This window comes from Manis pentadactyla, chromosome 2 (assembly GCF_030020395.1).
Source record: "Manis pentadactyla isolate mManPen7 chromosome 2, mManPen7.hap1, whole genome shotgun sequence".
Taxonomy (NCBI): Eukaryota; Metazoa; Chordata; class Mammalia; order Pholidota; family Manidae; genus Manis; species Manis pentadactyla.
The window spans coordinates 216,536,578-216,553,148 of record NC_080020.1 but is presented as its reverse complement, the minus strand read 5'-3'; the positions used below and the strand labels follow the sequence as shown (position 1 = coordinate 216,553,148).

General features: G+C 39.6%; 1 protein-coding gene across 16 annotated transcripts in view; it reads right to left on the bottom strand.

Moving 5' to 3' along the window:
- The window catches only part of DTNB (dystrobrevin beta), a 258,809-nt gene that overhangs the window by 45,975 nt on the left and 196,263 nt on the right, over nucleotides 1-16,571 (bottom strand). For 12 of the 16 annotated variants that reach the window (XM_057497369.1, XM_057497380.1, XM_057497372.1 and 9 more), the window contains 4 exons: nucleotides 12,070-12,155; nucleotides 11,095-11,208; nucleotides 5,347-5,443; nucleotides 84-104 (listed from right to left, as the gene is read on the bottom strand). In XM_057497369.1, coding sequence (XP_057353352.1) covers nucleotides 84-104; nucleotides 5,347-5,443; nucleotides 11,095-11,208; nucleotides 12,070-12,155 — 318 coding nt within the window. The remainder of the gene's footprint in view (nucleotides 1-83; nucleotides 105-5,346; nucleotides 5,444-11,094; nucleotides 11,209-12,069; nucleotides 12,156-16,571) is intronic. The other 4 variants (XM_057497367.1, XM_057497374.1, XM_057497368.1 and 1 more) reach the window with 1 other exon arrangement.

Here is a 16,571-nt window from a genome sequence, read left to right as displayed (position 1 = left end):
GAGGACAAAGTATGGAACTTTAAGGAAAAGGAGAACATGCAAAAGGAGCAACAGTCAGGAGGAGAATTCTGAAGTCCACTTACTGCCTGCTTTTGCTCTTCCTCCTAAAGGTGTTGAAGGTGAAAAAAAGGCAGAGAGAAAAAGGAGAGAGATTAATGCCCATTACCACAAACACATGGAAGAAATGATAGAAGATTAGGGCAAAACTAAGCCAGGCCCGTGGGTTCAGAATCACAGCCCTGACCACCATCCGAGCATCATCAGCTGGAGAGAGCAAACTGCAGGCCTCTGCCCCACCTGGTTCATTAAATGCCAGCTTCTAGAATAGCAAAGAAAGAACCTTAGAAACCATCTAGTCTAACTTCCTCATTCATAGATGAAAAAGGCCTAGACAGCCTGACTTGCCCAAGGACACATTAACTATTTACGGTGAACTGAAAGCACCAGCCTAACCATGACTCAAGAGCCCAGCGATCATTTTTATCACCATTTACAATATTTACATGTGTTGAGGTACATTTCTAAATGTGTAGAATACAGACCACTAGGAGTAGCAGCTATGAGAAACTTGTTAGAGATGCAAATTTTGCTCCCCACCCTACACTAACTGAATCAGAACTCTGGGGCAGGGCCAGTGATGTGTTTCAGGAGACTTTCAGCTGATTCTGATGCCGAGGATAGTTGCTCTAAAACTTTCCAAACAACTGGCAATTCCGCCTGATCACAGATTCTCTTCTTTATTCCCTTCCACTTGTTTTGGGCTGTTCTGTGGTTTTTTCCAAGGACACACACATATCCCCATTACCCCATTAAACTGGCAAATGCCTCAGGGCTTTCTATGAGAATTATTGACCTTGGTGTCTCATTAATTCAACACAGGTTCAGGTAATACTTCCTATGCATAAAGTACCGGAAACAGGAAGATACGGTCTCTGTCCTGTAGAGGCTTACAGTAACTGTGAGCAGAGCAGGCACTTGCCAACTATAAGCCCTCTGTGTGCCCCACCAGGGGCTGTAGGCAGAACCAAAATGAAGGCGGGGCACACACTTTCGAGTTTCTCTCCTCAGTTTTTTGTTCTTAAGCCACTCTGTTCTTTAATGGGTCTTTTCACTTCTTCTTTCTGTGCTCATCATGGGTAACTGTGGTCAGGAAGCCTCTGCCCTTTGCCCCCAGTACACAAATCTCAAAGCTGTTGCCATGGTTCTACTTAAATCGGACCTGCCGGTGCAGGCAGTCGTTACTGCACACGTGTGTAGGAAGTCCTAGGGACGGAGGAGTGCTTCTGCTTTCACATTGTCTGTACATCTAGGGGCAATGGTGAGAATGATTTTGGTGAAGCCAAGGAATTACCAAGGGAGAGGGGAAGTGAAAATTGGGAGAAAATAATTTTACTCCTGCAAGGGAGAGACATGGACTAGAAATCCAATGGGCACCAAGATATCTCTTGAGGAGACTCCAACTTAATGCAAGAAGACCTTTTTCATGATCAAAGCCAGCTGCTAGATGCTTGACCAAACCTAAACTCATCGGAGCCCAGGCAGAGGGAGCCCTGAGCATGAACTCATTAGCCTGAAGAAGCTGGCATCTTTCCGCTTTTGTATCTGGCATGCACAGCTCTAGTTAGGAGGGGTTTAAGTTTTGCAGTTAGGATGTGATCTCCCTTCCCAGATAGGCTTCCGCCCCCTGTGGGGCAGAACACTTTTCTTCCATTTTTTAGGCAAGGCAAACAGCCACAGAAGAGTTATTCAGCAATTTAAAAATGTGTTTTCATTGCTGTCACTAAGTGTTGAAATGGAAATGGAGAGAGTGGGGGAGGAATGGGGCAATCCTGATGGGCTGAAATTGCATCTAAGGTAAATAAAAACAACAACAAAAACCATTATGTAATGTCTTAGAACTGTTTCTGAGACACCTCCCTGTTTTCAGTTTTCTCCAGGTTTGGTATTGGAGATAACATTGCTTTGGTTCAACAGAATAGGGACATTTCAGAAAATGATGTTTCATGTTTGCACATTTGGTAACTCTGATTTGAGTTTGTCCAAATATAATGAAAGCATTATAATCTGCAGTAGACACATGTGTCAGCTTAGGATGGGGAGGGTGGACAGGACAGTGTTTTCAGGGCCTAGAGTCCTCCCTGCATTGGGATTGGGAGATGGTGGACTTTGGCCAAGTGTTACTTCGGATGGTGTTGTATAATTTAAACTCAAAAAAGTTATGCTGATAAAGCCTTGAAGCCTCTGTCAACACAGTGAACAGGTCAAATATAAAGTCTTAGAATTTTTTTGTTATCACTTAGTCAGTTGGGGTCAGTAAACATTGACTCATGACAAAGCATAGCAGCCAACCTGATTTAAAGGGGGTAATAATACTTTAATTATAAAGTATAAGCCCAGAACAACTTATGTCCCCCCAAAACATGTGAGACTCTTTTATATGGGGTATCTGGCTAGGTGGCCAAAGTAATGCCATGGCCATTGTAGTCTATGTAAAAACTTACATTCAAAACCTCATTTGCAAATGAGGTTGAAAATCAAGATTGCAGAATTTATCTGTTAAGTGTGTTTTAAAAGCATTATTGGAAAAATGGAAAGTGAGACACAAAAATATTGGGAACATGATTTAGGAAATGAAACACTAACACATAGCCATTTCCAGATTAAATAAATTTGAGGCAGAGGTTATCCATATGCTCATTAATCAGAGGAAAAAAGGTCAGGAAAAGATATGTTCTGAAACATAGATACCTGAGTGTCAGTATACATTATGTCACAAGAAAAACCCAACAAGAATAAGGAGGTCCCTGATACTCCCCTGGTGACAGAGATTGAGTATTATCCACAATTATACACCAAATGCCTAAACATGACACTTGAGAAGTCAATACCTTTTTGTTAAATAAACATGATTATTTATCCTGCTTTGTTCAAAAATAAAGGATTCAAGGCTTTTATTGAATGAATTAATAAACAATCATGACATTTCATATGTATGCTTCTTGAAAATTATCATTTTTCAGATAGAGTACATGATAATTCATGAAAGCAGTAGAATGAACTCCCTGTGAAATGGCAGTTTAATGTCTGGTGTATTTTAATTTATGAGTATCCCAGGCCATGTGGCTCGACTGTCCATTTGAGTAACTGCTTACAGCTGCTTTATGAGAGAATTAAATGCTAGCAGACTGAACGTCAGTGAAAGCAGGACAATCCTTTGAAATTAAAATTAGGATCCTAAAGCATAATTTTATTATAGGTTAGTGAGTTTTTTTAATAGTAGGAAAAAGGTTTTGAAATTTTAATAGACGTCAATGATTGCTATGTATGAGCTTTCAGGAGTACATAATGCAAATTAAGATTATGTTGTAATCCTTTCAGGAAGCTGGACACTAAAGGCATGAGATTTTCAACTGTGAATTCTAAGCAATGGACAAAAGACAACATTCCTGGTTTGTTTGCAAATTCTCCCTCCCAGTACAAATGGCCTCAGTCTTCCAGGTGGGTAAAAGATAAGGCACTGAAGAAGCTGGCAGGGAACTTTACAAAATGGGGCATCATGATCTTGTTTATTTTAATTAAATTATAACTGTAAGACAACAGCTAGGAAATACAAGAAACTCAGGATTTGGGATTCGAGTTCCAGTCATTAGTTCATTCTGCTTAGCCCTTGAATACCCGTGTCAGAGGTACATTAAAGATCATAGAAAGGCACATGGGGCTCTCAGTCAGGAACTCTAAGGAACGCTTAGGACAACCCAATGGACAGGAATGCACACTGCGGTACTTTGGGAGATGCATCCTGACTTTCCTTAAGTTTGCAGGAAACTTTTGTCTTTTAAAAAATCACTCTGGGGTACCTTCCCCTCTATGTTTGGGTAAGGAGGTGTGACACAGGGAAGGGGTGGGAGGATCCGCTATGGTCTCCTGTCCTACAAGTGGACTAATGCCACACCGGCAGGGCTTCTAAAACCCCACCTGGCTTCAGATGTTTCACACACCAAATGCATTTAAGTATATCTCTGCTGTCTTCAGTGGGTGATTGGGTTGCTTAGTTGGATACCTGGCAACCATTAGAGGGATGTGGGCCAGGTTTTATGCATAAAGGTTTCTTTAAACGAGACCCATTTAGACATAAAATATTTCTTGGGAGAAATCCTGTTAACAGAGTTAATGTAGAAACATGTCCATGCAAAACAACCCACATAGCGAGGACCAAAGCTAGAAAAGGACTAAAAGAGGTGATGGTCTTCAACAAATCAGTAGTTAGTTTAAGACACAAACACTACATATATTCAAGTTGCTAATACCACTAACTTCATTTAGGGGCTGGTCTAGAATGGAGAAGCTGAAGAAAAGTCTCCAGTTGATATTTTCTTGGGCTACCACTCTGGTCTAGACCCTGGCACTTTGGACTATATCATTACATTAGTCTCCTATTATCCTTTAGTTTCCCCCCTTTCTCACCTGTACTGCATGTTTTCCTAAATTATTGTTTTCAAAACCTTCATGACTCCCCTTTATCATGGGATTAAATCTGCCCCCCTCAACCTGGCTTTTGAGGCATTCCATGTCTAGTGATTCTCACTCTGGCTACTACCTCTGTGTCATACAACAAAATACAGTGGTTTCATGCATAGACAGACTGACCTTACTAACAGCATGAACAAATGTTCTCTGGAGTTGCTGCTACATAGCTGGGTAAATATTTCTGTTCAATGCCAGTAAAATTGTCCAGGTGAGAACATCTAAATTCTAAGCATGCCCTTCCCTATTCTGGGGTGCAGAGGTTGTAATATATTGTTCAACAAAAATAGACAGTGAGACCTGAGTTATTCCAGATTTATTCAAGCCCCAATATACCAAACCCGGAACTAACTTGCTATTTTATTCCTCCTAATAAAGTTACTAATTAGAATTGGTTTGATTAGCTTGGTTTGCCTCTGTGATACTTATAAAAATAGGACACAGTATTTAGGTAGAATATTTGAAAACTAGTCTCAGAAGAAACTTTAAATAGTTGAGAAATATTCATTTACACATAGCTAACACCACATTTATAAACACTCTTATTTTATTCATAAAATACTCATAAAAACAATTTAAGGATGTTACTACAGTTCTAGTTACTTATTTTTTATAATCAGGATTTACACTAATTTAGATCACTTTCTGGAGTCATGACTAACTTCATGGAGGTTCACCTGAAACCTGGGTCTAGGCAGCAATATTTAAGCTTTTAGCCTCACCCTGTTCTGACATCACAGGACAGGCAGAAGCAGAGGTGACAGAAGATGAACAGGACATCTGTGTGGTGAGAGCAGCCTGAAAGCAGCCATCGTCTCTTACCTTCAGAAGCTTCATTAGCCCTTCCAGCTGAACCATCAGCTCCCGCCTGCTCTCCTGCAGAGCTGACATCCTCTGCTCCAGTTCATCTTTCCTCTGCCTGTAGGACAGGAAAAGTGCCTTAGAAATGAAACTCTGGAGAAAAAGAGACCCTCAAAGAATAATTCAAGGCCAGGTGAAATGGGGTTTAGACCTGACTCTGCTACTTAGCAGTGTATGAGATTTTGAGCAAGTCATTTAATCTCCGATACCTTCTGTACAAAGTGGTGATAGCACTGTTTTGCACGCTCTCCTTTACTGCTGTGAGAAGAGTATATAAAAACACCTTAGAAAGTATATGTTGCTATATAAAGGAAATGCATTATTAATGTTATTATTAAAGTGATTTAAAAAATTCTTCAGGATGTCTAATACCTCATTTAGGAAGATACATAAAACTAGTCCAAATTTAAATGAATAGTGAAGAAAATGTATGAAATTTGCTCAGGAAAAATAGAGTTCAGTAGTCAGTGCTTCCTGCAACCTGACATCAGGTTCAAGAAGTGTGACGACCAACCGAATGACTGTATGTCTAAGAGAATTCACTTTCAGGTTTCATGTCAATTCAAGTTCATTATGTCCAACACCAAAGAATTTTGTTGTTCCCAATTTTCCTGTCTCTGCCACTTTTTCTTCTAGTTGTCATGGCTGAAAAACTGAGCCCTCTCTGATGCCCTATATCTAATCAATCACCCAACACAGATGCTTCTTTCTTGGAAATTTATGTGTCTCTTTATTCCCACTTCTCTCACTTTGTCCAAGTGCTCCTTTCTTCACACATGCAATGGTCTCCTAGTTTGATTAGTTCTTATTTCATCGGTAATAATGAGGAAAAAGCAGTGGAATATAAATCAGGACACTTGAGCATAGAGAATATAGTCATTAATACTGTGATAGCTTTGTATGTTGATAGATGATAACCCACACTTATAATGGTGAGCATTTAGTAATGCAGATACCTGACGAACTGCTAAGATGTACACCTGAAGTCAGTATTATATATCAACTATGCTTTAATAAAAAAATAAAATAAAATAAAAATAAAAGAAAAAATAAAAAAGACTTGAGGCCCATCATTTACTACATATGCAACCTTGGACAAGTCACTTAACCTGTCTGAGCCTCAATTTTCTCTTCTCTCAAATAGACTAATAACAAAAATCAAACAAACAAACAAAAATGGGACTAATAATAAATAACAGCAGCACTACTTTGAGGATCAAAGAAGATAATGGGTGTGAAAATGTTCTGGGAATTTACAATGCTGCTCAAGGGACAGCTGTGTTCATCACATCATCCTATATAATAATCTCAATAGAATTTCTAACATTACTGACTCTTAACCCGCACAGTCTAGACCTCTGCTGTCTAATACAGTACCCACTAGCCATATGTGACTACTGAGCACTTGAAACATGGCTAGTCTGAATGAGAGGCACTGGATTTCAAAAACAGTGTGAAAAAAAAAAGTAAAATATCTCAGTAATTTTTTGATGTTGATTAACTGTTAAAATGGTAATATTTTGGATATATCAGGTTAAGTAAAAGACAGTATCAAAATTAATGACACATTTCTTTTTAGTTTTTCAATATGGCTGTTAGGAAAGCTTTGATTACATATGTGGCTGTTTCTGCTGGAGATGGCTGCTTCAGGCCCCACCCACATGCCTATCCTTAGTACCTCACTTCCCGTTACTTGCCTGGTCTAGGCCCTCAGTTGACAGTTCACTTTTCTTTAAAGAGACCCCATCATTTTATAGCTCATGGCTATTTCCACTTCTTTTCCAAATATTATCCACTCCTTAGTGTCTATTCCAAGGGTCAGTCTTTTTAGGAAGCTACTCCTGATTACTTCAGCAGGTATCAAGCCCTGCTTAATTATTCACTGTAGCAACTGGTGCTTCTCTGTAGCATTTAATTTATTTTATCTTGCATTGCTGTCATTCCTACCTTGATGTGAAATCCTTGTGGTCAGGGGGTGAGTCTTACTCAACTTTGTATATATTGAATGATTAAGACAATATTACACATCCAGTATGACTCAGTTAACATCTAATGAACCTAATGAAATCATTATTTGAAACTCTCTGAGGACCTGGTCTCAATTATCTAACTAATTTTATCTTCTATCACTGACAAAGATTAATTCAATGGATGATTGAAAACAAATTCTTAGCTCCAAGACTCTTTCCCCTCTCTGAAAAGTGTCATGCTTATTTGGGGGATCATGCTGACCCCAACTCTGCTTCTAATCAGATATCTTTTGCCCCACACTCCAACCAAATCATACCTACCTTTCATGGTCTAACTTGTCAACCTCCATAACTCCATGGGCATAGTTGCTACTAGCCTACATATGTATCTTTCTCTACTCAGATTTCTTATAACATAATACCCATACTATTTATTAACATATTATTTATAGTTTTATAAAATACCTTTATGGTGTTCTACCTTCCAAAACTAGACTATAAATTTTTAGGACAGAATCATTGTCTTCTAGCCTTCATTCTCCCTAAATTTCCAGCACAGGCATAAACTGAATAAGGAGGAACCGACTCACTTAATTTTCTAGGAAACCTTTCTTCCCTAAACTCCCAAGACTGCATACAGTACTCTTTCTATGTGCTGTGCATGACCAAAAAATTATATATGTGGTGAAAATGAATGAACTATGGCTACATGCAACAACATGGGAGGACCATAAAGAGTAATAGTGAGGGGGGAAAAGTTCCAGAAGACTACATATAATAACATTTCTATAAAGCTCAAAAAACAGAAAGCCAAACTAAACCCTTCAGTGCATAGGACTACACATATATTTGATAATACTGTTCAAAAAGCAAGGGAAAGATAAACCAGGTTCTGAATAGAGCTTATCTCTGTGGGGAAGGTGGAAGCAAGGAGGTAGGATGAGTGGGCCACTTATAGAGTGAGATTGTTTTAGCAATACTGAATTCTCAAGTAGGATGTGGGTTCCTGGGAGTTCATTTTATCATTGTTTCATATTTTATCCATTTGTCATATATATTATTGCAACAAATAGAGCATTACAATAGTAATAAAGGATGAAAGACAATCCTGGTGGTCAGGATCCATAACCATTAATCCTAAGGATGAAATTCTCTATCTTCTTCTACTATACTAGTATCAGCAGTTCCTGGATTCATATATTGATCAAAACCAGTAGGATGTCAGATACCTAGAAATGAATTTTGCCCTTTATGTGTCTTTTGATAAATAAAACTTCTTAATACTAACATATATAAACTTACCCACTTCTTTCATGGTTAGTACTTCTAAGAAATTATTTTCGATTCCAAAATCCTAAAGAAATTCTCCTACAGTTTCTTCTAGAAGTTTAAAAGTTTTGTGTTCATGTTTAATCAACCTGGTGATGTTTTTGTGTATAGTCTGAGACAGTGAGCCAGTATGTTTTGTCCATATACATAACAACTTAATCCCGCACACATATTAGAGAGTCCCTTTTCTTCAGTAACATAGAAGCTGCTTTTGAGATTAAACACCTTCTGATTTCTCAGTATTTATATCCTCCTTGCATTTAGGTTAAATTCCTGTTCCTTGCTGTAGGAGTAATGTGACAGCCCTGGACTCAGCCCTTTGCCTACTACATCTATGATGTTTTTCAGATCCCTCCAGCTTAACTAAGTGCTTGTAGCCATCTCAGTTCCAGCAACACTGGGACTCAAGTATCAGCTTTTCTAGATACAAAATAGTCACTAGGTTCTGAGCTGTGGTGGGGAAAGGTCTGTGCCTTAATGCTGATAGCTTCGGGTTACACTCTACCTGAGTGAGCCGCACTTGCTTTCCCATACTTTGCCGTGTGACACCAGCTGTGCTAATGTCCCAAATGGGTGACAGTGGGCCACAGAGCAACTACATTCTCAGCCCAACTAAATTTAGAAACTAAAATGAATGTTAGGAGAATGGGAGTCTCTATATTTTTAATGATTTTCATCTGCACAGTTTAAATTCTTTATGAGTTATTTATTGATGATATAAATCAAAACACAAGGACAGTTATGGAAAAACAATAATCTCCATTATCTAGGAAAAGAAATCATGGTTAAGAAGCTAAATGAGCTAAGCCAAAGGAAGAATTAAAAAAGGACATTCAGCTTTGCAGAATCCCACGTGAGAGCACATTAAAAACCAACTGTGGAATGTCCAATATTACAGCCTACAGCCTAAACAGAGAGAGCCCGCTATTTGGAAATCTAGAGGTCTGGTAAGAATCAAGTCACTAACTTAGTTTCCAAGTATCTTCACTTACAGAAGAGTGCACACACATCTTTCTGAGACTGATGGGAAATAAAACTCTAATTAACTTTGATCAGACCATTATCATGTTATATTCTTCTGAAAGGTTCCCCCCATTCCTTTCAAAAGAGCATCAGAGTGGAAAGCAGTATGGAGGTTCCTCAAAAAGCTCAAAATAGAAATACCATTTGACCCAGGAATTCCACTTCTAGGAATTTACCCTAAGAATGCAGCAGCCCAGTTAGAAAAAGACAGATGCACCCCTATGTTTATCACAGTACTATTTACAATAGCCAAGAAATGGAAGCAACCTAAGTGTCCATCAGTAGATGAATGGATAAAGAAGATGTGATACATATACACAATGGAATATTATTCAGCCACAAGAAGAAAACAAATCCTACCATTTGCAACAACATGGATGGAGCTAGAGGTTATTATGCTCAGTGAAATAAGCCAGGCGGAGAAAGACAAGTACCAAATGATTTCACTCATCTGTGGAGTATAAGAACAAAATGGCAACAGAATCACAGAACCCAAGAATGGACTTACAGTTACCAAAGGGAAAGGGACTGGGGAGGATGGGTGGGAAGGGAGGGATAAGGGCAGGGAAAAAGAAAGGGGGCATTACGATTAGCATGCATAACGTGGGGGGCCATGGGGAGGGCTGTACAACACAGAGAAGACAAGTAGTGATTCTATAGCATCTTAATACGCTGATGGACAGTGACTGTAATGGGGATTGTGGGGGGACTTAGTGAAGGGGAGAGCCTACTAAACATACTGTTCTGCATGTAATTGTAGATTAATGATAACAACAACAAAAAAAAGCGCATCAGAGTAGGAGCTGAAAGTGCTCTCTACCCCCATTCTGATCCTACAGCCTTATTAGTCTTCTGATACTGAGACAGTTTATATTTATGCTGAAGTGGAAGGTCCACAGCCATGGGGCAAGGGATTCCCACTTGGTTTCACAGCTCAGAAGATGTGTGTAGGAAGCAGCCTTTTCCTTCAGAGGAGTCCTGCTCTGACTATGAAACTCCAGGAGATCATACTCACAGGAGAGGGAAGGGCATTATTCCTGCCAACAGTCTCTGAAGTCAGACTAATTACAAGATAAGAAGATTGACTGCAGCAAAATGGTCTTCTTAAAGCAATCACAAAAGTATAAACACTGCTCTGCTTGCCATGCAGCTGGAGACTGGTGTTTACCTAATTCTGTAATGATGCTCAAGTTCTGAGAGTGATTAATAGTGGAACCCAAACATTTGAGGCAGTTAACAGAGTGAGTGGAACGCTTTAGCTGTTTGTTCTAACAGGACTAGTTCCACTAATAAACAGGTTCTCTCCCACTTGTTTGGTTGGCTGAGATATATATCCCTATTGTAGCAGCTTAGAATTTGAGGGCAGAGGGACAGTATCCTGACTCACCTCAGCAGCCGCAGCTCTGCCAGCAACGTGGGGTTCTGCTGGGCTTTCTCAGGGGTGGGCTGGGAAGCCTGCTCATGCTCCAGGCGGAGACGCTGAATCTCCTGCAAGATCTCTCTAGAGAGGACGGATGACAGAGAGATGGTTGCAGAGTGCTTCACAGCTTGCTCTCATTCCTGTTGAAGTTTTGAGTCTAGTGGTCCCCCCGCTGCCACTCTTGTTCTGATTGCTTCCAAATGAGCCACATGTGAAACGGACACCTGAATACTGCTGCACTTGACATCTCCTCAATGAAACAATCCTTTTGTGGTAGAAAGAGCCATAAAAACACTCTTCTCAAGAATCCGAGAAATATCCACAAAAGGACAACTAAACCAGAATACTCTGTTCTTCTCTGGAGAAAGGAAAGGACAGCTCATCACACAATTTCTCATGCAGGTCTGACACTAACTTCTGCCAAGTCTTCCTCTGTCTCCCTTCTTCTCTGACCCCGGAGTGATGGCAGCCGCTGCTTCTTCTCCCTGTACCTGTTCCATTATGTTCAATCTCCTTGTCCTGGTTTCTACCTCTCAGTGCATAATGGTGTGTGGTCTCATCTCCATACCTTTAAATGGCTTTTTAGTGAGAGACCAGAGAGTCACACACAGGCTAATAGGGCAGGACAAGATGACTAGATAGAGCAACAGGCTCCAGGGAGTGAAGTGGAAAAGGAATTGTGAGAGGGGAACTGGGAGGTGGGAGCTGGCACTGGGAAAAAGAATCCACCTGAGGGCACGTGAGCAGGGGGCTATGGATGACCAGAATGCACAGCATGCAGAGATGCACAAGTTAGTGTCCAGGACACTTCCTGGACTTGGTCTGACCTATTCACTGAGGTGGGCTCTTCCTTTGTGGTCAAAAGCCAGTTAGTCTGCAAGAACCAGATACTCACGTGATAATCTTGGACTCTAGAAACTGTCTTGACGTCTGCATTCTTACCTGTTTTTATTTTCCAGCTCTGCAATAAGCTGTCTTTGTTGTTTGTTGGTGTCAAAGTCAAAGCTCAAGTCAGTGGGAGGACGGGTCTACAGTGAGGAGAAAGAAAGTTTTTTTTTTCCCCATTAAAATATACCCAGAGTTCCAGACTGACTTGATTTTTTAAAACATATTTTTGAAGTATAATTTACATACCATAAAATCCATCCATTTTAAGTGTACAACTCAATGAGTCTTACTAAATTTAAATAGTTGTGCAACCAATCACCACAGTCCAGTTTTAAAACATTTTTCACCACCACAAAAAATTCCCTCATGCCAGTTTATAGTCAACTAACCATAGACAATCACTGATCAGCTTTGTCTACAGTTTTGCCTTTTCTAGAAACTTCATGTAAATGGATTCATTCATGTAGTTTTTAGTTTCCAGTTCTCACTCAGTATCATGTTTTTGAGGTACATTCATGTTGTTCCACCAATCAGGATTTCCTTCCTTTTTATTGCCAAATAGTATTCCACGGTTTCCAGCTTTTGGTTGTTACATGTGAAGTTACTATAAACTTCCATGTACACATTTTATAATATGTTTCGATTTATGTTTTCATTTATCTTAGGTGAATACTTAGGTGTGGAGTTCCTGAGCTATATGGTAACTCTATATTCAACGCTCTGAGGAACTGTCAAACCATTTTCTAAAGTGGCTGTACTATTTTACAGTCCCACCAACAAATGAGGGTTCCATTTCTCCACATCCTAGGCATTTGTCATTGTCTTTTGGTTTTAATCATCCTACTGGGTATGAAATATTTAACTGTGGATTTAAAAAAGTTGGGATATAATTTACATATCATAAAGTCTACTCTTTGAAAGTGTGTAATTCAGTGGCTTTTTAGTATATTTTAAAGTTGTGAGGCCACCACCATGATCTAATTCCAGAACACTGTCATCACTCCACAGAGAAACCCTACACTCATCAGCAGTCACTCCCCACTATTTTACACTTCCACAGCAATGTATGAGGGCTTCATTTTTTTCTGTATCCTTGTCAACACTTGTTATTGTCCATCTTTTTGATCACAGTCACCCTAATGGGTATGAAGTGCTATCTCATTGTGGATTCAATTTGTATTTCCCTAGTGACTAACATGCTAAACATATTTCCTTGTGCTTATTAACCATCTGTATATCTTCTTTGGTAAAATCATTAGTCGTTTTGATTTGTATATCCACTCATGTTTCTGACCATTGTTACCTCCTTTAAGAACAATGGAAACCAACCAACACAAACTAGGAAAATAGATGAATAGGTAACATTTCCCTTTCTCTGAATAGCCAGACTGGAAGCTCTCAATGAAGGCTCTGCAATGGCTATGCTTTGCTCTGTATATTTTTGGGTCTGCCCAAACCATGCTCTATGATGAAGAAACCTTGTTTCCTGTCTAGAGCTTGAATATGCAGTACATGATTCTTTTCATGTGGCATTTCCTAAATAGACAAAATGGCATAGCAAATTTGGGTGGGAGGTTTTTTACCAAGTTACCAGATATTTTTCTTTCTTAAGAGAAGAAGCAGGTGATTTTTATTCCTCTAGAGAACACTGGACTAGCAGCCAATTGAGCACATTTTCTATATTCTTTGCAGAGAATGGTGAGAGCCTAAGTCGAGCCTCAGGAAAATGGCTTGCCTGAGACTAACCCTGCTATGAGTAATGGATTTCTAATTCCTGAAAACTGGAGTTAAAACTAATGGCTCCTTATTAGAGTAGGATCAGGAAACAATATGGGTGAAGAAGTGAGCTCTATAAGAAATTTTCTTCATAGGACAGCAAACAAAGACCCCACAATATTTCACTGGAAATTTCTAAAGAGTCTTTTCAGTTTAAAGTGTCTGACTGTAATGCTGTGGCATCTTTCAAAGAGGTTAAAGAGGAATTAAGAGTTACTAATCAACAGCAATTCCTAGCCAGGCAAGATTTTTGGCACCAACAAGCATTGTTAGTCAAATATGAAGTAGGGGAGGAGGAGGAGTCAAGCCTGAGGCAGCGGCTTGTCCCCAGGGAGCAACCTGTCCCCAGCTCTGTCACCTGCACACAACCACAGGCAGAACCTCCAGCAGCAAGTGGAGAATGATGGCTTATTTCACCCAACCAGATTTTAAACAGAGTCAAGTGTACATGAAATAACAGAATCTTAGGATTTCACTTATTTGTTATTTTAAACACCACAGTGCTCCTTTAAAAAAAGCTAGGCAGCCCTTCCTAAAATGCCTTCAGAACATTGAAGGGAAAAAGACAGAAAGAGAATTACTGGTTCATCAAGACATAGAGTACTTTGGCCAGAAGAGACCTAAAGATGACTACTTTCAAACATTAAATCATTCATTCATTCATTCAACAAATATTTTCTGAGCACCTGCTATGTGTTAGACCCTTTTCTAGAAACAAGGGATTCATTAGTGAATAAGATATAGCCTCACCCTCATGTAGCTTATACTACATTGGGAAAGAACCAAAATTGTAAATATATAACATCAGGAGTGATAAATGCAATGAAGAAATATAGGGTAATGAAACAGTGTGAGCTGAGACAGAAGACTTCTTAAAAATGAGGTGGCTAGCTCTCATTTCTTATAAGTGAGAGGGCTCTTGGAAACTCCATGGGGTAGGAAGCCAACTAGGTGAAGGCCTGGGGGACAGGTGTGCCAGGAGAGGCACAAAGGCCAGGGCCCTGCAGCTGCTCCAGCTTGGCGTGTTCAGGTCGGAGTGGAGCAAGCTACGGTGAGAGCGTGAGGGTGATAAACTGGGAGGTGAAGCTAGAGCCCAGATCACAAAGGGCCTTTTAGCCTTGGAGAAGAGATTCCATTTCATTCTGACTGTTGTGTGAAGCCACTGTAGAATCTGAACAGGGAAATACAGCATCAATTCCAAATAATATATGTATATACTTTGGCCTCTCAGAGGAGGAGCTTACCTCCCCATTTCCTTCAGTGCGGCCTGCCCACAGAGACCTCCTTCCCAGGACAGTGCAGAAAGGGAGTAAAGAGTGACTTTGTGTGGGAGAAACCTGAGAAACTCTCCCTCAGCCAGGTGATCAAGGTCGACATCAACAGTGATATATGATGATACTCTGTACTCTTGAGATGGTACAATAGGAATGATACTTCCTATTCCTCCTCAAAACTCATAACCCCAGTCTAACCATGAGAAAAACGTAAGACTAATCCCAACTAAGGGACATGCTACAAATACATTTGACTAGTACTCCTCAAAATTCCTCAAAATGTCAAGGTCATCAAAAACAAAGAAAGACAGAGAAACTGTCACAGCCAAGAGGAGCCTAAGGAGACATGGCAACTAAATGTGATGCGGTGTCCTGGGGCAGAAAAGGGACATAAGGTAAAATAACAAAATATGAATAAAGTATGGACTTTATTTAATAATAATGTATCAGTAGTGGCATATAAGATGTTAGCGATAGGGAAAATTGAATATAGATTATATGGAAACACTCTGTACTAGCTTCACAAGTTTTCTGTAAATCTACAGCTGCTCTATCATAAGAAATGTATTAAAAACAACCTAACAATACTGCTTTTGCTACTAAGTGGAGAATTTACTGCAGTGGAATAAGAATGGAAGTAGGCAGACTAGTTAGGAATCCTAGGTTTTGCTACTTACATGCCATGTAAACCTTGAGTTATTTTATTTCACCATACCTTTATTTTCTTGTCTGTAAAAATGGGAGTATTTATGGAAAGAGATGTGAAGAGGATCACTTCCTCTGTTACATTAGCATTCTCTCAGGTTTAGGTAATCTCACAGAACTCCATCATCTTTAATGAGATGGAGATACATCTGGAAAATACATGATAAGAAACAAGACCCCTCCAAGTAAATGTAAGCAAATGTTATGAAACCAAGGAAAGATGACAACAAGCTAAGCTGATAGTATGCATTTCTGGAGCTTCTGAAAAAGAAGCTGGAGGCTTCCCACCTGTCTGAACTTCGCAGGATGAGTTCCAAAGAGATGTGCCTGAATCAACAAGACTTCCTGTGTATCCCAGGAATAGGTCTCCCATCATTCCAACCTCATTTAGACAAACTGGAGGGCTATGGATTACTAGTCCATCTCTCACTTTCTCTCAAAAACCCAAAAATGTTTTTAGAGCAGTGGTTCCCAAGCTAACGGAATCAGAAGACTAGAAGTTTCCTTCTTCTTTTTTTTTAATAAAAAAAAATCAATGGACCCTAAACCCAGAGATTCTGATTCAGTACATCTGAAGCAAAGCCAAGGATCTATATATTTTTCTAAATGCTTCACACATTATTATGATATGTAGTCACGTTTGACAATTACTATTTTTTACAGGGTTTTTGTGTCATTAAATGTGTGCAAAACACCCCATGGATACTGTTGCTCTTTAATCCTAAGAAGCCATAAAGACGTTTCTGGAATGGTGCATGCCTGGAGCAGCTGCTGCCATGATGAGGCTGTGAAGGATGGGCC